General features: G+C 41.4%; 1 protein-coding gene across 1 annotated transcript; it reads left to right on the top strand.

Moving 5' to 3' along the window:
* Window positions 1-413: 413 nt before the first annotated feature.
* LOC129083557 (repulsive guidance molecule B-like) lies at window positions 414-19199 on the top strand. The gene is given in 5 exon segments (XM_054589352.1): window positions 414-480; window positions 2400-2420; window positions 2423-2730; window positions 2732-2908; window positions 16056-19199. Coding segments are annotated over 5 exon segments (1242 nt in total). The 3' UTR covers window positions 16725-19199.
* Window positions 19200-20467: the final 1268 nt, after the last annotated feature.

Here is a 20467-nt window from a genome sequence, read left to right on the forward strand (position 1 = left end):
AATGAGTAAGGGAAGGGTGAGGGGAGGATGAGGAAGGGAGCGGAAAAGAAGCTGGAATCTAAGTTCACTTCTCTTCCACTCTGAGCAGTTGCGTTTGCATTTCCATACTGTTCTTACTTTTGATATTTTATGACTATTTGAAATAATTATAAGTAAATGTATGCTCAGATAGATTTTATAGACCATAAAAAGAACAAATAGGCACTGCAAGTTTAGCGGGAAGTTCTTATGCTGTCATTTATTTGTAGGCTGAGGGCTGTTCGTTACTGAATGATTTTGGCCCAGTTTTTATTTCCTTGCTTTCTGCTTGCTGTGAATCTGACTTAAAAGGGAAAAAAATCGATACATTAGTTACTTGAATCTTTTTTGTTAAGCTGTCAAGTACCATTTTGAGAGTCAGGAATTTAGGGGGCATGATTCATGGAGGAGGGAAAATGGGATTGGAGGAAAGGGCACCACGTCCTGGGCTGCGTACTGGCTGTGTGTCATCAGCCAGGACAAGGCCTTAAAATCCTCCACCTTGATTTTTTTTTCATCTGTTAAATGGCTTTAATGACTTTTGGGTTTTTTGTTGTTTGTTTGTTTTGTTTTGCTTGGTGATTGAATTTTTATTTATTTTGCTTTTTTGAGTAAAAATAGTTGAAAATGACTTGATTTACTTTGGAGAAAGGAATTCTATAAATATCAGAGCTGCTTTTGTTGACTTTGCAGTGATCTAACATAATAGAGGTCAAACTCATGAAGATGGTTTTGTGATTAATATTTTAAATTTTTACTCAAGTTAAAGTGAATATCCAATCAAAACTACAACATTTTTCCCTATTTGGACTTTAAACTATAAAAGTGGTTGGGGAGGTACTTTGAGAAGTGGTCATCTCTTACCATTTTTTCCCCAACTGAAGCCAAAACAGAGATTATAGGCTATTTAATTTAGACTTAAGAGCAGTTTACTACTGAAAAGATTAAGATATCTTTTTAAATTATTTTTATTTAAGATCCATTTTAATAGTTTTATCAGATGAAATCCTAAATATTAATATATGCTGAAGTTTATGCCCACACCTTTAAATAATTTCATACTTAATAGTACTCTACTGACTGTTTTATCCCACCTAGAATAAGATATTTGATGCCTTAAAAAATGTGACAAAGTTTATTTTAGAACAACGTCCTCATTTCTCAGATGAGGAACCTTAGACTTGAAAAGATTGAGACCTTCCTTCATAGTTTAGAGACCTACAATGAATGTGTAACTCAGATACATGTTACAGTTCATGTCTATAAAATTTGAGATGGATGATAAAAGGATTTTGCTTTTCAGTAAGTCTAGTGTTCCCATTTTATGGAACAAAATAAACTGATAGGTGCACGTGACTGGCCTAGTTTTGGCAATTCTTATGATTTTTGTGCTTTGAGAGGTTTTATAGATTTTTTATGTGAGAAGCTAGTGGCAAAACATCATTTTAGGGCACTAATACGTTGTTTTTCACTACTTCATTTCATTACTTTGCTTCGGTCATTAAGTTCATACGAATTGTTGATTTCAGGAAAAAATCACTTATATACACTCTAAGAATTCTGTTGTGTTTCTGAAAAATATCGTTGGAATCACCTGTTTCTGCAGCATAATTTCCGTGTCCTTCTGATTTTAGTGTACTTTCACTGGTGAACTGTTGGGGAGCTGGGATCCTCGGTGGTGGATGGTGCAGAAGTGAATACTTAGTTTGGTCAAATGTATTAAGAGAATATTGACACTTGTAAGAACCAGGAGATTAAGTGTCAGTTTATATACAATTTGTTGATAAACATCTATCACGAAATGCAGAATAAGGTAGTACCTAGATTTTTTTTTCTTGTTATTCTTCCTCTGTTAGCCTTACTAAAGTCAGGTAAAGGTGTTTTAACCATTCATGCTATAATTAAGGGGTTTCCCCTACCTGATTTGTGGAAGCTTTAATTGTGGTTTTGTGCATAGACAGTGCTTTCCAAAGCAAATTACTTATGCAGTTTTCAAAATCAAAACAACATTCACATCTTTTGCTTGTCCTTGGAGCAAAGGAATACTCTTAAAATCCATCAGCAATAGCAAAGTTGATAAAATATGTCATTTACCATTCCCTTGTAATATTAACTTAAGAACACGGTACTGGATTCATATTCACTTACAATGGCCCATACTTTAAAGTGTTAAGCTGACTAACTGCATGCACTTTTTCTCCCAGTGGCTTAATTTGTGAGAGACACAGAAGCACAATGCAACCCTATTTCTGAAGGCCTTCTTAAAATAGGAGTATATGAAATAGAACAAACAGTCCCCAGAGGAGAATGTCATTTTCTCATGTAGCTCAGGAAGTCATGAAGCTTTTGAGAAATGTGTGGTCTTATCTCCTTTCCCATAGGTGACTGCCAACAACCAGCCCAGGTCGAATCCAGAAATGTACCACAGACTTTGTGTCCCTGACTTCACACCTGAACTCTGCCATTGACGGCTTTGACTCCGAGTTTTGCAAGGCCCTGCGTGCCTATGCTGGCTGCACCCAGCGAACTTCAAAAGCTTGCCGTGGCAACCTGGTATACCATTCTGCTGTATTGGGTATCAGTGACCTCATGAGCCAGAGGAACTGTTCCAAGGATGGACCCACATCTTCTACCAACCCTGAAGTGACCCATGATCCTTGTAACTATCACAGCCATGCAGGAGCCAGAGAACACAGGGGCGGGGACCAGAACCCCTCCCAATTATCTTTTTTGTGGCTTGTTCGGAGATCCTCACCTTAGAACTTTCAAGGATCACTTCCAGACGTGCAAAGTGGAAGGGGCCTGGCCACTCATAGATAATAATTATCTTTCAGTTCAAGTGACGAATGTGCCCGTGGTCCCCGGATCCAGTGCTACTGCTACAAATAAGGCAAGAATACTTTCTTTCTTCTTCTTCTTTATATCTTTCAGGTGTCTTGACTCTTCAGACAACTTTAGAAGTGTGATATAAAAGGCCGAGTTTAAAAGGAACTTTGCTTGGTCTTTTTTGGCAAGCAGTGTTAACAGGGTGGATGAAGGATTAAATGAAAATTAGTAAGGAATTGCTTGCTGGAATTTTGGGGCTTATGAAAAATATGGGTCTAAATTTAAATAGGCAATGATATGAAAAATAAAAAGTAAACAGTAAAGTTGATTTCTCTAGGGAATAGGCAGCCCTATTTAATGAAAGACTATTTTTTTCAGTGATTTTTTTTTTTTTTAGTGCATATGTTTGAGACTCTAGAGGAAATTCATGTTTAGATTTACTAGATATGACTTATGTAGATTTTCTGAATAAAGAAAGTTGTGAAACCTAGGGACATAACCCATCAGGAAATATTTCATTGGAAATTTGGAGTCTATAGTAAAAGATAATGGCTACAAGCCAGCTTCCCAATTGCTGAGTCTTTTAATTACTATGCTTATGGTGACCAATGAATTTAGAGTTGGATATTGCAGAGCAGTGATGTATAACCCCAGGTAATCTCAGGATAACAGTTTAAATGAGAAGCTGAGGGGAAAACTGACAAAATTAAGTTAGTTTTATTCTCCTTAGCTTCTAGTGTCTGGGTTCTTGTTTGGCTTGTTGGTTGGTTTTCATGAAACTAATACTGAATCTTCTCAATTTTAAGACATTAATGTCCTAGTGAAGTGATTTTCAACCTTTTTCATCTGATGGCACACATAAACTAATTACTAAAAATCTGGCACAGCAAAAATTAGTGATATATTTTTTTGCCAATCTGACAAAAAAAAAGAAAAAGATAGGTACAATTTTGATTCATTCACACCAGATAGCTCTTGTGTTGGCTGTTGTCATTTTTCTTTTTTTTTTATTTGACAATCTATGGGAAAAGAGGTCAGTGCCTCTGACTAAATAGCCAGGTATTGTGTGTCTTAAAAAATTCTTGTGGCCCCTGTTTGAAAAATGAGTGTTGTAGTGCAAGTCGGTGGACAGGAGCTATGAACTGGGTTTTCAATTGCCAGTCAGCACTAATTCTTTCATTAGTATTAGTAAGCAAAGAGGTCAAAAGGCTTTTCCACAGAAAGAGTGTTGCAAGTAACCACTCCTTCCCTGTCTCCCCCAAACACAAAATCACACATTTTAGACTATCTCATCATGCTTAATTTTCTTTATTTTATCCATTAGTTGGTTTAGACTAGAATATAATTGACAGAGATCAAGCTTTTATAATAGGTTCGACTGATCTTTTGAGTCCAGGACACCCTCCCTTGCCTCCAAACATGTGTGGCATTCTTTTAAAGTGAATTGAAATTATTTTACTTGGCTTTTTGTGTAGGGAGTTTTAAAACACCCCCAGAGACCCTTGGCGACGCCCAGGCGTGTCACGAATCTAAGATCAGAAGTCATGGCTCTGAACAAAGAAGGCTGTTACAGGGGTGCAGCCACCTTAGGGGAGCTGAGAAATGTTTGCACTTCAATTCCAGTACAAACCCAACCCGGCCTTTCCAAATCCTGCATCTCAAATAAACTTTACTTCCTCTGGTTTTTATGAGTATGCAAATAATTCTTTCTAGCTGAATATTAAAATATGTATTTGCTATACTATGATGTTAAACTATCTAATTATGAAGTTTTAAGACAAATCATGGCCAAAAATCCACCATTGCAGCAGAGTCAGGACGCAGAACCTGAGAATAGTCTTTGGGAAAACGTAACAGTGGAAATTCAAGAAAGCAGTTCCATTGGGAATGGAGAAAGTCGTCATCGATTGTGCAAATAACTGAGGGCTTAGAGGAGTAGCCTTCAAACAATACAATTGAGATTAGTAAGTGCTGGGTGCATGGGAAAATACTGGTTCAATGGAACAGTTGACACTGAAGTACTTTATTTACATCGTTCCATTTCAGTTGTGGTTGAATCTATCATAGTTTTTTAGCGAATAAAGAAATAAATAAAAGGTACAACTTTGCTTTCTCTCTCAGTTTGTTAAGGATCAAAGGTTTTACCCATACCAAAAAGGGAGGTGGAGGTCTTGTCTTCTGACATAAATTCAAGCCGATGATGAGAATGCTTGGTCTTTAATTGCGCTATTGGAAAGTATTTCCCCACATCTGGTGACCATGCTGTTCAGCAACAAATTACTCTATGGCTTCACGACCTCTAGTAGTTGTTTTTTTCCTTCTTCTTGTAACTCTCTCCAAAGCCCCCAGAAGCATCTGGAAGGTTACATTTGAAGGTCTGTCTCAATGCTGGTATGACCTGCGCTGATGAAACCAAGAAAAGGCCAAAAGTTTTGCAGTACAATTTCCTTTTATTGCACCTACCCAGGGCCAAAATATAACCTTAAAAAAACTCTAAGCAATGAAAAAAAGATGCTAATGAAAATAAAAGCAATATGAGGCGAAAAGTACTTAGGAAATAAGGTCAAAAAAAGATTTGACTTTTTCCTTGTTGTCTACACAGTACTTAGAAAAACTTTTTTGGGGAAGATTTTTTTTGTGTGTGAGTCCCAGCTTTACTGAAACCTTAGACACATGCATAGACCAGCTATTGGATACCTTAGCACTGCATGTTGCAGATACTGTGTCATCCTTGTAATCAGGCACCTTTAATGACCTGTATGCTCAGTGTCACTAGCTTTAAAGACTGACCAGCGCTTTTGACAAAGCTGGCCAGCTGTGAAAGTGAAATTGCATTTGAGCAACCATTTATTTCCTTGCCTTCAGCACTGAACTAAACCACTAGACCTGGGCATTTGGTCCGTGAGGTCCCTAAAGCAACCCCTCATCCAGGGGAGCCTGGCTTCTCGGGCAAGCCATTTTCAGGCTGATTTTTGTGAGCGCTTCTTGACCTTAAGGACCCACCTTTCCCTCATCACGAAAATACAAACCTGAGGGGGGGAAAATCTAAACAAAATGAAAGAAAAGTGAAGTCATCTGTCCTCAAGGGGCCATTTATTAGCTAAGCCTTTTCTTTTTTCCACTTGCAGGCAAAGAGTTCAGGGCCGCCACGCCCGCAGTGCTGGACAGCACGGCCCATCTCCCCTTTCTGCTTCTCTCCCTCTTCCTTGGGAAACGTGGGACGGTTTTCCACTTGCCATGACGCGTGCCGGGGCGCTTCTTCAGGGCCTCTGGGATTTTGTCACGTCCTCTGCCAGCGTGTTAGGCTCCCTGTCTTAGGAGTATTCTCTGTGGTTGGCCACCTCGCTGGGTAGGTGTGTTCTGAAGCCAGGGCCAGTTTTTCATCGCTCCCCCGCCGTGGGGCTGCAAGGGCTGCTGGCACATCTACACACCTGGGCTGGGGTCCACATCAGCTCTGGGCCATCTTCCCCACCTTTGGCTGTGAGAGGCACTTCAGACCTGAAGGCACTCGGCGGGAGAGATGAGAGGGCAGGCTTGGAACTGGCAGGGTTGGCTACATGGGAAAGAAAAGCAGTTTTTGTTTGGGGAAAGAAGGCAGCTCACACTAGGCCAGCAGTCAGTAGCTCCCTCAGGCCTCTCAAATAAATAAACCCCATCATCAGTGGCAGTGCATGACTTCTGTACCTTTTCTTCCACGTTTTCTTTGCCAGCCCCATAGTCTCAACTCTCGTGTACCATTTCCATGTATCTGTGGATCTTTGCTTAAGTGGACTCAATATAGATTTGTATATGCTGTGATTACAGAAAGTGATTTTGATATAAGTCATAGGAAAGGATTCTGAACTTTGCAGATATGCTATATTTTTAATAGCGTATATTAAAATCACCAGTTTCTAAGGTGCATTTAAAATGATTCATTTTCCAAAAAATGTCACGAATGCATGTGTAACACACCTAAACAATGGTGGTATTTTAAAAATTATTTTCAAAATTTGTGCTTTATTTTGACTTCTTTTTTAATGTAATTGGGTCCTTCCCCATCACTGTAGCTTTCTTAACCTTCCGTCTGACAAAATCCCAAGTTGGAGGGTACAGTGGGGATGAGGGCAAGTCCTTTTATAGATACTCTGCTACAGATTTTTATGTGATTCGCCCTTAGTGAGAGAAGGTGTTTTACCTTAGGGCAGTTTACATTGGGGAAGGAGGTATGTTCTTTATGCTTGACCAAGCCAGGTTAGGCAGGTGAGTGGACACCTGAGACGCCTCTTTTAGGTTCTTGCTGCCACGCTGGGCTGTCAGCTCTGGCTGATCCCCTGGGTGGTAGCACTCAGCTGTCTAAGCATGGAGAGAAGCCCTACCCATCAGGTATCTCTCTGTATATTTAAAAGTTTGTAATAATCCTTAATTCTTGAGCTACTTTCTGGAAAGTCCGAAAACTTCCGCTAGGTGATGATACCAGAGCTACAGGAAGACTTAGTTCACTTTGTTCATAGTTGCTTATTGTCTTCCTCCAAGTATAAACCCAAGGTGTTCTTATTTGTTTGTGGGGTCCTAGAGCATGTGTCATGTCCTCCCTTTCTCTCTGATGCCTCTTTGCACGTAGGTGTTATTCTACGAGGGTAAACCAGTGTTGTGGACCATTCTGTTGGTTACAAAATTAGAGACAGACATGCCTGCATTGCGAAGGCTTTCAACTGTCGTTTTAAGCATATCTCTGGATCCAGGTTTGGAAATCTGTTGTCTCTTGACCACAGGCCTAGGACATTTTTTTGTTGTTATTGTTGCCAAGTTTTTGTAATCCATTATGCTTTTAGTATCTTTACAGAGACAATGTGAGCTACACTATGGACTAAGGAAGATCCTGCATCCTCCCATTAGCAGGGTTGTATCTTGAATATATAAACACTGTTCTTGCATGCAGCATTTTTAGAGGGGACACATGGCATTTCCTCTGAGAATGTAGAGTCCTTTCCTTTCAGAGAGCACAACTGCTCTGCAGATGTATTGTAACCAGTCTTCAGATCTGAGATTGCCCTTTATTTTATTAAGCCCTAACTGTCGTGCCATCTAGATCAGATTTGCTCCTTGTCATGGTCCTCCTTGTTTTGCAGAAATTACCAAAAAAAGTTCCAAGACTAGTTGTGGTATGTCAGGAAACAGGACAGAAGTTTGCAGTTGCAGTTCCCTGCTCAGTATAATCATTTCTCTGATAAAATGTATGATTAATTTAGCGCTGCATTTCAACCAGCAAGCATTAAAGGACCTACTGTGTGGGGGAGGTGCAGAGATGAATGCAGTCTGCCTCAGGTTAAGCACATAGCTAAAATCTGCAGCAGTCAGTGGAGAATTGTAGGGTTTCTATGTAAAACCAGCGATTTTCAGGGTTCCGTTTTTGAACATTGATGACGTGCATTCATAAGCTGGTTCCAGGTGTTGCTAAGACTTAGCAAGTGGTTGCAGGTGTAAAGAAGGGGCAGAGACATGGGTTTCTGTACCCAGGGCACACTCTTCCTCCCTGGTCACTTGTACAGGTCATTTTTTTATTTCTGGATTTTGAGTCTCCCTTTCCATCCAGCTATGGTCAAAGTAGACCCTCATCTACACCCATCTTTCCTCCCACGCTACAGCCTAGTCGGGTCTAGAATCCTGGCTGCCACTTTTGAAAGGTCGTTGGTCTTTGATTTAATCTAAAAAGCTTTCTCGAATTTGACTATCAGAGTCATCGGTTTTTAAATTTCAGTTTGTAGAATCCTATCTCATCTTTAAAACTGATGAAAGTGTGTCTTAAATATCCTTATCCTCCCTGAATTTATTTATTGTAGAAACTATTGAAATGTTACAGAATCCTCTTTAGAAGAGCAGAAGTCAGCTATGATTCCAGGTGGTAGTCTTATTTGTCCTTTTCTACTTCCTGCATAGCCCTTGTGTGCACTGGATTATAAAGTCTTAGGCCCAGGAGCTACTCCACTTTGCTTTACATAGTTTCAGCAAACTGCCTGGAGGTAAAAGGATTTCCAAGCGTATGGAGGGAAAGAAACAAAAAGGAGGAGGAATTATTAGCTGTATGATGTACATGTAAGTATAAAAGATCATTTTGTAACATGAATTGGTTATTCTTTGTGCTGCATTTTCCAAAGTTCACCATTATATTGCCCATATACATTAAAATATTCTGGGTAATGAGTCTTTTACCATCTTCTACTTAGAATGAAGAGACATAGCAGATGTTAGTAGAAACTAAAATATTGTATAAAGTTTGTATCTGTGTATCTTTTTAATTGTATTTTACCATTATCATCTATCCCCCTTGTAACCTCTTCCACCCTCACCTCCCCCCTCCCCCCTGCAGTCACCACACTGTTGTCTTGTCCGTGAGTCCTTTTTCCTTTTTTGATTCCATCCCCTCTTCCTTCACCCCGCCAGAACTGTATCTGTGTGTCTTTTAAGACCTGTATGTTCAATCTCCTAGACTGTGCCACTCTGTCCCAGATATGGTTTGAAGGGATTGGGGGGACCTTCAGAATCCCCCCATTTGTAAGTGAAATCAACCCAGTGCCCGCCCCGCCCCAGCAAAGCAGGGTTCCGGTGCCCTGGGCCTCTGCGGCTTTGAAACAAACCCACACTCCCCCGGAGTTTAAACCAGAGGCACAGGGCCAAGTCTGATACACAGCTGAGAGTTAGAACTTGTTTTTCTGTCACATTTCCAAATGTCTCTTTCTGCCCTGTTAAATTTTCTTTGAGTCAACATTTTGAGAGGAAGGGGCGAGAAGGAAATATTGGATGGTTGGTCCTTTTTTTGTTGGCTTCAATTAATGCTAACCAAACAGTTTCTGCCAGTGCGGAATGTGGCATTGTAAAAAGACTTACCTACAGTGTTGAACAATGAAAAATGCTACCTTACCCACTTTGTCTTTATTTGTTTTGACTGCAGTAGAACTTGCTCTTCCACTGTTTTGAATTTTTTGTTCTTGTGGGTAGGGTAACTTAAAGGACTTTTTAAACTGTTCTACTTGCCAGTAAGTGATAACTAACAGGAATAGCAACACACATCTAAGACACAGAATTTAACTGGGCAGCCTTGCCATGAAAACACGGTGCTGTTAGGTCTAGTAAGAACTTCAGGTGAAACTGGTTCTGTGAAGATGGGAGTTTGTTTTCTGCGTGTGTGTGTCCCAGTTAGCTGGTTATTTAAGAGTTAGAGCCAAAAGAACGCTTGGCTAATTCTGTGGGAGTTCTTTCAGTGTTGGAACATAGTATGTATACTGTGGCTAGAATTGATATGACAGCATTTAAACACTAACTTTCACAAACCCTGAAATGGGGGTCAGACTCTAATCTTTCCATTTTAGGGTGTATGAGTATACACATAGGTACACATATGCACCTATGTGGTGGCGTGTCTTCCCCTCTCCCCACATCAGGAAAATGAAGACAGAAGGATATTGTTTTTGCAGCATTCCAGTGAGGTGGCTTCTTGAACCATAAGGTCATAGCCTCTGGCCACCTGGCTCCTGGCTGTGCTTTTTTTTAATCGCCCTGAGAACTTGAACCTAGAAGTGACACTGTATGTGCATTGTGAAGACCTTCAAGCCTTTTTTACTTTTTTATATCACCTCCCAAAACTGAAAAATGATCAAAGAGGCTGTGATGTCTTAATTCCCATTGGCTTGGGAAACAGCTGTGCTGAGCCTAGGCCCAGAGCATTTGCCCAGGGACCTACTGGGACCCAGGATCTGTGGCCCTGCCCCCACGCTCCATGAGGAGGGCTATGAGGCAGGGCCAGATCTGCCAGGGCAGATCCCCACCCCTAATGCTGTGCCTTTGGCTCTGGCTCTCACCTTGCAAAATATTTTTAGCCTCTGGTCTGAAGCACAGTGGCAGCCTTGCCTGTAATACTGTCCCCACACCCCTACCTTCACCTCTAGACGCCTGCATTTGCTGGGCTCCTTGTAATGCAAAGTCTGGCTTCCCCTGTGGAGCTCTCTGAGCGGCTAGGACTGAGGACCAGAGGCCTTTCCTCCTCGTGCTGAGCACAGCCTAGCTCTGGTCTGTACTAGGAAGCTAGCCAGTTTCCCTGTGTCTGAGCCTATTTATACTTCCAGCCTTCCTTGTTTTAAGTGTACAGAAATTACCCTTTGGAAGGCAACTTTTTTGTGCCTGTCCCTTTTACGTGTCACCCCTGGGCCTCCTTCCCTTTCACTCTGACCAGCTCTTTCCAGCCTCTGAACCTAGTGCTTCTCCCCTCGGACCACCCTAGCAGCCTCGGCTGTGGGTGTCCTTTCCCTCTAGTTTGGTTTCTTCTTTTCCTTCTGCTGCCAAGACCCCCCTCCAGCAGCCAAGGAAGCCCCTTGTTCCTGCATGTATTACCTGGGGCAACGCTGAGGAGTAAATAAGGCTGATCCAGTCCATTTCTCTGGATTCCTGTAAGTGTTCCTAGAACAGAGCTCTGTGGAAAGAGACTCTGTGAGCATAGAGAACCCTATTTTGACATTCAAGCCCTAAAAGGAGTCTAGGGGTAAGGCTCCTCTTAAACACTGTCTTCCTGTTACTACTTATTTAACAAAATAGACTTTTGTAGGTGTTACATTCAGTCTGCCTGTAGGTAGACATTTGATAAATAGTCCGAGTAGTGATTGTAAAAGTACCTTGCAGTTCATTGAGTCCACAGCTTCCCAGCAAATTTTTTTCCTTTAATCCTAAGGAAAATTATCAGTGACATCAGTTATTAACCAACCCAACATTTTTTAATTAAATTTGGTACATATAAACACTCTCCTTGGGTTTTGTTCAAAATAGTTCAAGCAGAAAGTTATTCTAGATGAATATGCTCCTCCACCCCACCCCACTTCTTAAAGTAGGGGAGACACAGAGTTCTTCCATCTCTTGTAACCAAAGGCCAGGCACCTGTCTTCCGGCCTAGGTGGGGGTGGCTCAGCTCCAGCCTGGATCCACACTCCTCGGTTTCCTGTCAGATGATGGTGGGGGAAGGGGCTGTAGAACCCGGGGGCACTGGAAGGAAGGGGCTTTCAGGATCCTCTGCCTCCTTTTGGTGCTTCCAAGTTTCCTGGGCTTTGACTTCAGAAGTAAAGGTTAGGTGTTTAAGAGATGGAGGTAGAGCACGCGTATTTCTTGGAAGCACGTGCTCTTATTGGAATGGTTTCTTTTTTTGTTCACTCCAGAGAGCAAAATACAGAGGCTATATACCACCTACCAGTGGAAGAGTAAAAAGGGCTGTGAGCACAGAGATCTGTCATCCTCCCTCAGAGTCCCCTGTTTTTTCAGCTTATAAGACACCCAAAGGATCTGACAAAGGGGACATAGTAGCTAATTATAGAAAAGAAAATTCATTTAGGGTCCTTTAATAACAAGCAGAATTTTAACCAGGTACATATCAAAACTGTTTCCGCATGTTCCAAACTAATTTCTGAGATGATTTCATTTTAGTTTGCCGGCTCATCTTAATCCAAGAGATGAGTCCCTCGGTCTGTAAGTCCAGTTCTGGTATTCCAGGATTCCAGTAAGTTCCTGCACTTGCCGTGCCAAACGGCCTGATTAAACACTGATAAATGTTTCTTCCAAAATGCAATAAGCACAAATAGTTAAGTGCACAGCCTTTGGGGAGTTCTGCCATTTGAAAACCTAGGCACAGCACTTTACAAGGCTGTTGAGCTTTGGAGAGATAATGTCTGTATCTTGGTAAGATAGTTCCTGGGCTTTCCGTTTTTGTTGGCTACCTCATTTTCCTTTCATGTATTTTCTTCCTGGTGGAAAGCGGAAGCAGATGCCACTAAATTTTGATATTTCACAGCAAACCTTAAGTCCTATTGCCTTTCATGTGTGGAAAGGCTGATTTGTAGCTGCTGTCTTTCTCTTCCTAATAGACCTTGTGGGTGGTAAAGATCTCAGGGAGTGAAACATTAAAAATGAATGAGGAGAACTGGAGTAGTTTGTCTGAGGGTGGAGTGTGAGAGGGACTGGGTGGGGGAGGTTTAACAAAAGGCATTGATGTTTTAAATGCACAGAAATGCTGTCCATCAATAATAAATGGTGTGGCATAGAACAGATGTGCCAAATTGAGTTATTACAGCATATGGATCTGTTCATAGAGGGAGAAAAGAAAGCAGCATAGCTGGTGTTTTTAAATTATCTGTTTGAGAGCTTTAGACTACAACTTTATCCTCTTTCTACAAAGCTCTGATAGCTGCTAGTTGGAAATACAAAATGTTTGGAATTTCCAAAAATTCTGATTAAATCTTGAATATTTTAAACATAAGAGTTATTAAGAATAAGAATGGGTAAATTTTGTTTTTCTGAAGAGGGAGACAGAATCTGAAAATTTCTGGCCCTTTATGGCTGAGTGCTTGCTGTTTAAGAGCATGTGTTGTAATTATATGAGGAATGAAATTATATTACAAAATTTAAGTCATGTGAAACTGTTACCTAGAGTTTTCTACATTTCTATTGATGGTATCTCTAGGACAAACTGAGACTGTAGAGACCCAATCAGGAAACCCCCTCTCATGCTTTTGAGATCGATTCATCGCCCTAGGCATTTTAATTCATAGGTTAATTCTGTACACAGGCGCTGGGAGAATTATTTTACCCAAAAGAGAAACAAGAGAAATGTCAGCTTCATTGTCTCATAGAGAAAATCACTCCCAGGAAATTGGACAGACATAAAAATCTGTTAGATAAACGGGGATACTTTGTAAGTGAAGGTGCTAGTGCAGAGGTCAAGCTTTGAGTTGTGCTTATCTCCTTCCTCAAGGTGTGTCACAGGCACGGAAGGTAACGTTAACGTGCGAGGGTTTGAAATGAGTCCAGGGTTGCAGTTGGTGTGCTCAGTGAAAGTAACAGAGACTTGGGAAGACGCGTGGTATATGCCACTCACCTGAATATCGACCCTTGCTTGCCTTTTTTGGAAACTTGTGTGAAATTGGCTCTCCTCTGTGTTGTCCCAGCAAAACTAATTCCTCTTCGTTTTTCCTAAGGCGAATAAAAAAGTTCTTAATTCTTATAAATAATGCCAAGTTGGTGGAAATTTGAGGTTTCTTATACTAAAAAGACAAATTACTTAGCTGTTGTAGAAGAGTTTGTGAAATCTTTGTGAATGTTATAGTTGAAAATGAGGGTAGTGATTATATGAAAAGTCTTATTTTAGCCATTTGTGCTAACATTCAACTCTTTCAGGTGCAGAATTTATTTGAAATAATGTTTTCACCTCCAACAGATCCTAGCTTGCCTTAAAAATAAATAAATAAACTTGTCAAACTGTCTGTAGAGCCACCAAATAAATCTACTTTATAGTCCCATTAGATATCTAGCTCAAAATCCCATTCACTCTGGAAGGTCCTATGGTTGGATGCACAACAAATTTCCTGAAATCATCTCTGGTACACCTCCCTTGGGTTGTTAAGAAGGTGTTGAAATGTTAGAAGGCTGGTAGTGAAATTAAATTGTGGCTCAGGGTAATTAGGAAGGGAGAAATCCAAGCATTTTCCTAGTACATTGTCTGGCCTTCAGTTGCAGCTGCAAACAACGGATATGAATTTAACCAGTTGCTACAGTGCAGCTGGTTCAGATCTGGCTTTAAAACTGGCTGAAGTAAAATGAAATGGCTGGAAAATTCCAGTCAAGTAACACCAGTGGGAACATGTGGAATTAAATAGTGTGAGCAAATGCTAGCCGAGTTGAGGGAAAAAACTTCAGACATAAACTTGAGGGTGGTGGTGAGGACTTGTAGAGAGAGGGGGCGGAGAGGGGGGCCAGGGCATTTTCTGGCCTTTTTTAACAAGGGTCTATTGTTTTGATTAGTTCCCTTGCAGGAGGTGGTTTCCTCCGTCCAGAGTAATTTGTAGAGTGTTTGGCCTGTCTACCTCCTCCTTGACTGAAGTCACCTGATCCTTTTTTTTTCCCCCTCCATGAAGAAAGAAAAATAAGCTGTTACCTCAGTTACTGACAATAACACAAATCTCAAAATGTAGTCTTTTTTTTTCCTTCAGGACAAATTTCCCACCTTGTATACCCAGGAGGCCCTGTCTCTTCACAGTCCTCTTTCTTCCGCCACCTGCACCAGAGATGTGGAATGTGTGGGGGGCCAGGGTGCTCAAAGGTTCAGTTTTTGTTTTTTCTTTTTTAATAGTTGTTCTAATTAAGGAAAGAAAGTGGGTTCACTAAAAAGGAAGCTTTGGTATTGTCAGTAGTTTTTTTTTTTTTTCCTCCATGAATTATCTATTTAACTTGGAGAATTGAGAGTTGGCTGGAGAAAAGAAATTCTGAGAAGCTAAAGGGCCATGTGTTTGGAGAAAACATTTGCTGTAACTAGGTTTAGGGTATTTATTCTCTGCCAGTGCTTGGGAGCTATATTTGCCAAGTGATTTCCCTGTCACAGGGATTAGCCAGTCATGTGAAACATTTGATTAGGAGACTTAGAGAAATCTTTCCTGAGGCACATGATTGGTAGCTGCTCTGGGATGGCCCCCCTTCTCAACTCTCTGCTACACCCCCTCAGTTTTCATAAGTAAGTTTGTGGTGATTAGTCATGGGATACATTTTTTACAGTCCAATGAAGAAACTTTTTAGGAATCAACATTCTGGTACATATACTGTTAATTAAGCCCCTTCAAATTTCTGTGTAACTTAGAAAGGAATGTTTTTCTTTCTCAGAACTATGCCACTTGCTCATCTGTTTTTGGAAAGAGACAAGGTATAAATGATGGGTAAAAATTGCCTATATCCCAACAGCAACACTGCCCGATCTTAGAACAGTAAACACAGATTCTTTTTCCTGATGCACATTCCCTGGACTTACGTTGAATTTTCATTCTAAATAATAGGACCTTTTTTGTTTTTATTAAGATTTATTTATTTTTAGAGAGAGGGGAAGGGAAGGAGAAAAAGACAGAAACATCGATCAGTTGCCTCTCGTACACCCCCCCAACCAGAAACCAAACCCGCAACCCAGGCATGTACCCTGACTGGGAATTGAACTGGTGACCTTTGGTGCTGTGAAACAGTGCCCAACTGACTGAGCCATGCCAGTCAGGGCAATACATAGGATTTTTAATTTTCCCTCACAGCAACACCATTCATGTGTGAGGCAGGAGCAAAGGGGCTGACTTTGGAGATTTTTTCTCTAGCCGTTCAACTTCAGGGGGAGGCACTACCGTGTTTCCCTCCCATAGTGTTAACTGTCCACGTTCCTTCCACAGATCACAATCATCTTCAAAGCCCACCGTGAGTGTACCGATCAGAAAGTGTACCAAGCTGTGACAGATGACCTGCCTGCTGCCTTTGTGGATGGCAGCACCAGCGGTGGGGATGGCGACACCAAGAGTCTGCGTATAGTGGAAAGGGAGAGTGGCCGCTATGTGGAGATGCACGCCCGCTACATAGGGACCACGGTGTTTGTGCGGCAGCTGGGTCGCTACCTGACCCTCGCCATCCGCATGCCTGAAGACCTGGCCATGTCCTACGAGGAAAGCCAGGACCTGCAGCTGTGTGTGAATGGCTGCCCCCTGAGCGAGCGCATTGATGATGGGCAGGGCCAGGTGTCTGCCATCCTGGGGCACGCCCTGCCTCACACCCGCCTGGCACAGACCTGGCCTGGCTACACACTGGAGACTGCCAATGCTCAATGCCACGAGAAGATGCCAGTGAAGGACATCTATTTCCAGTCCTGTGTCTTCGACCTGCTCACCACCGGTGATGCCAACTTCACCGCGGCAGCCCACAGTGCCTTGGCGGACATGGAGGCACTGCACCCGAGGAAGGAACGCTGGCACATTTTCCCAAGCAGTGGTCAGGAGACTCCCCGTGGAGGCAGCCAGCTCTCTCTCGGCCTGGGGCTCATGTGCTTGATCTGTATTGTGTTTTTGTAGGGGTTGTCTTTTATTTTTTGTCTATAACAAAAATTTAAAATATATATTGTCATAATATATTGAGTAAAAGAGTATATATGTATATACCATGTATATGACAGGATGTTTGTTCTGGGACACCCACCAGATTGTACATACTGTGTTTGATTGTTTTCATGTATGTTGGATGTAGTGCTCTTTGATTGTATCGATTTTATTTTGCAGTTTTGTGAAAAGTTTTATAATGTCCCTGCCTGGGGACCTGTTAGAAAGCACTTTATTTTTTATATATTAAATATTTATGTGTGTACCTGTTTAGTATGTATAGTACATATACACAGACACCATATGCAGCGTCCCCTTTGAAACGAACAGTGATGATGTTTGTAGTTGTTCCTGGCTGTTCCTTTCTGCCCTTTCCCTTTGCTACTGATTCCCATGGTGCGCAGCTCATACTCACCTCCTGGTGGAGCCTCCCCAGCGCTTCTGTCCTCACTTGATTCGGAAGAATAGTTAACTCCACCTTGCAGGTGCTTTTGGCTGTTAAAGACTGATGTCTAGGAAGCCCTCTCCCTCTTCAACAGCTGTTGCTTTTCCAAGAGAGTGGAGAGAATATTACTACAATCCTTATTAAACTAGGATTGTTATATCTGAGCATTTCCAGTGTATTAAGTTGAACCATATGAAACTGCTGTTTTTATAGGTCAGAAGGGGCTAGTAGTGATGACAATTTCCTAGGTAAGTACCAGGCATTTTGCTAGACTCCGGTAGTGCTCAGTCTGTCTGCATCCCATGTCCTTGTGTAAACTGTAGTTTTTTTCTTCTTTTAACTATTTTACATTGAACAAACAAAACACAAAAACATAAATTTAGTGATCATGGCTTGCCGCTTTCTATGATTTGTGCAAGCCCGCATTCTTAGCCTTCCCTCCTTGACTCTTCAGGCCCAGAAACGTACTGCTCCCTATCTCCACCCACAGCAAGCCCTCCTCAACCTCAGGCACTGGGGACTGTTAGATTCCTTACTGAGGCCCAGGTCCCACCACCAAGTTTACCACTCTTTGTTTCCCTCCACACCATGTTCTTCACCGTAGCATCCACGGTCTTCCACACGTCTGTTTGCATGATGGAATGGACTAGGGTGTCAATGACAAACACTTCCTCCGCCTGACTCAGAATGTGGCTGAACTCTGGGTGCTAGTTAATCTAGAGATTCTCATTAAGCAGCGGTTGCTGCCAGGTGGTCTCTTTAATAAGATATTATCCCTGTTAATGTCTGTAAGTGAATATTTTGTCAGTTGCTCATGTAACTTCATAAAATCCCTATAAAGTTAAAAAAATTTTACCTCTTCAGTTTCCTTGTCAACAATCCCCTGCAAAAGGAAAACACTATCAACAGCAGCAAACACAGTTAACTGAGAAAGTAAACTCCAAAATGGGTAGGTTTGTATTGTTCTTTCTAAAATGTGTTCGGTTCCAAGAAAAAGTGATAGAATTTGTGCTTTACCTTAAGTTTACATTAATGTAAACAAAAGTGAATAAACTTTAAATACCATAGTAATTTGGGTCTAGATTGTGCTAAGTTTCTGTTAGCCAGGTAACTGCTTCCTTGTGCCATATGCCATGGGTTGGTAGCACTGCCAGAGGCCCAAACTGGCGGGATGAAAGGATGTCATTTTTGTGAAGTTTCTTCAGTAAACTGATCATCCAGTCACAGGATGAACTGCGATTCATCCAGAGGTGGCAAAGCTCCTCTCCACTTTCTGCTATATAAGAGAGTATTCTGGCCAGTCTGGGAAAATGAGACTGTGCAAACAGTATAAAAGTGAAGTGAAAACAAGAGTAGAAATTTCTACAGTGTCTGGGTTTGGAGTGTGTATGGTTAATGTACCTTTGGCCTTTGTAGGGAAAGCAGACCACCTCTACTAATAGCTGGGAAAGAAAATCGTGTCATTTTGCCATACTATTTAACTGGAAAAGATGCTTAAAACCATCCTACATCACTAGGAATGGTACCAGTACATTTAGCTATTCTCCCTTAGCCAGTGTTCCTGTACAACACTTAACTGTCCTCACAGATCACTGTTTTAGAAATGCAGGTACTTGGAGAGAGGCCAGCTTTATTATCTCCTGTTTCTTTTATAGGATTTCTAGAGAAAATGCTCCTTGCACATGTTGGTCTTTGAAATCTTCCTTAACCAGAAGAGTTTTGGGTCACAGCAACACATGGATAGGCTGTAGCTGTTCAAAGGTCTCCTGGGGAGCCTAAAACTCGGAGGAAAACACTGGTTTTCACAGATGTTCCATATGGCTGTCTTTAAAAAACTTAAAACATTTTTTGTCCTCTTTTTATGCTTGGAAATCCCACAGTGTGCTGAGTCTTTAGATGTGGTTCATAGGTATATGAATAAGTATCTGTAAAACTGTGAGTGTGCAAGTGTGTAAATACTTTAAATTATTATGCTAGAAAAATAAAGTTACATACCATGCTGTGGAATGTTTGTTCTGTGATTATAGTGACACCTCCTGGCAGAGCTGAGAAACGAACAGATGGATGGAAGAGAGGATGCTTGTGCAAAATGCTGCAGTTACTGACAATAAGTTGTACCACCTGCCCACAAACTCACTTATTTTCTGAACTATATCACTACTGTAGGGTGGGGGTTTTTTTTGCCTTTTTAAATTTTAAGCAACTGCAAATAAAAATCTGTGAGTCTGGCCCACTGGTGTTATCCCAAAGGTCTGTCTGAAGCAGTGGTCTTGGTCCCTTACAGACATGGGGCCTGCAAGGCCCCAGGACGGCAACAACTTACTCTCGGTGGGAAAGAGCTTGGGGGCGGGATTTCCTAGTTTAGGAACTTTTTAAATCCCTGCTTCTTGGGTGTTCTAAAAAGAGACATCACAAGATGACAGGTTTAAGAAATACGCCAAAGGGTAGAGAAGCTTTGAAAAAGAACCCAAACCGAAGACACAGGAAAGCACTGTTACTGCTATTAGGTAGAATACTATATGGATCAAATTTTGATTAGGGGAAACGCATGTAATCGTTTCTTCAATGAAAAGCTATATAGACCAGTTCTGAAGAAATAGAAAAACTATGTCATCTGAAGTACACAAAACAGTGCCATAGCCCCTGAGTATCTACAGTACTCATGTCTTCGCTGAGTGAACACTAAGAAGTAATCTACATCACAGTGAAGCTTATCCTTAAAAGCAAATTTTCTTTAACACGCTCTCTTGTCCAGACTTCAGCTTTTCAAAGACTGAAACTCGAGCAACTGTCCAAAATCCTAAAAGGGAGGGCTTTAGCAACATTCTGTTGCCGGCAATCAGATGTAATAACAGTCTTGGGTTGCTTCAGTTCTTTCTGAACAGACACCGTGAACAGTCCCCCTCCCCCCCCTTACCCCTGTTCTCTTAAGTTCGTATTAGAACTAAGAAGCATCCCCCTCCCACGGAGAGTGTGATCAAGACACTGAAGAAAGAGGAGTCAGTTCACAGATATCTCTTGCCTTGCTCACCATACTGTTTGTGTTTCCATGCATTTTCTGCATGTCTTTGAAGTGGACAAGTAATACTCGTACTCTTATTATTTAGATGGTATTTTCTTTTGAATTTACTGATTTTCCTCTACGTACCTCCAGTAAGCAAGATGTTTGACACTATCAACTAGACAATATGCAGTAACCTTGTACCCAACATGTGATGTCTGTGAGGTATGGGCTTGGAGTGGGAATGTCATTGTGTCTCCTCTCCCTTGTGCA

The sequence above is a fragment of the Pteronotus mesoamericanus genome, unplaced genomic scaffold (assembly GCF_021234165.1).
Source record: "Pteronotus mesoamericanus isolate MK-2021 breed Mesoamerican mustached bat unplaced genomic scaffold, CSHL_Meso_final scaffold_167, whole genome shotgun sequence".
Classification (NCBI taxonomy): Eukaryota; Metazoa; Chordata; class Mammalia; order Chiroptera; family Mormoopidae; genus Pteronotus; species Pteronotus mesoamericanus.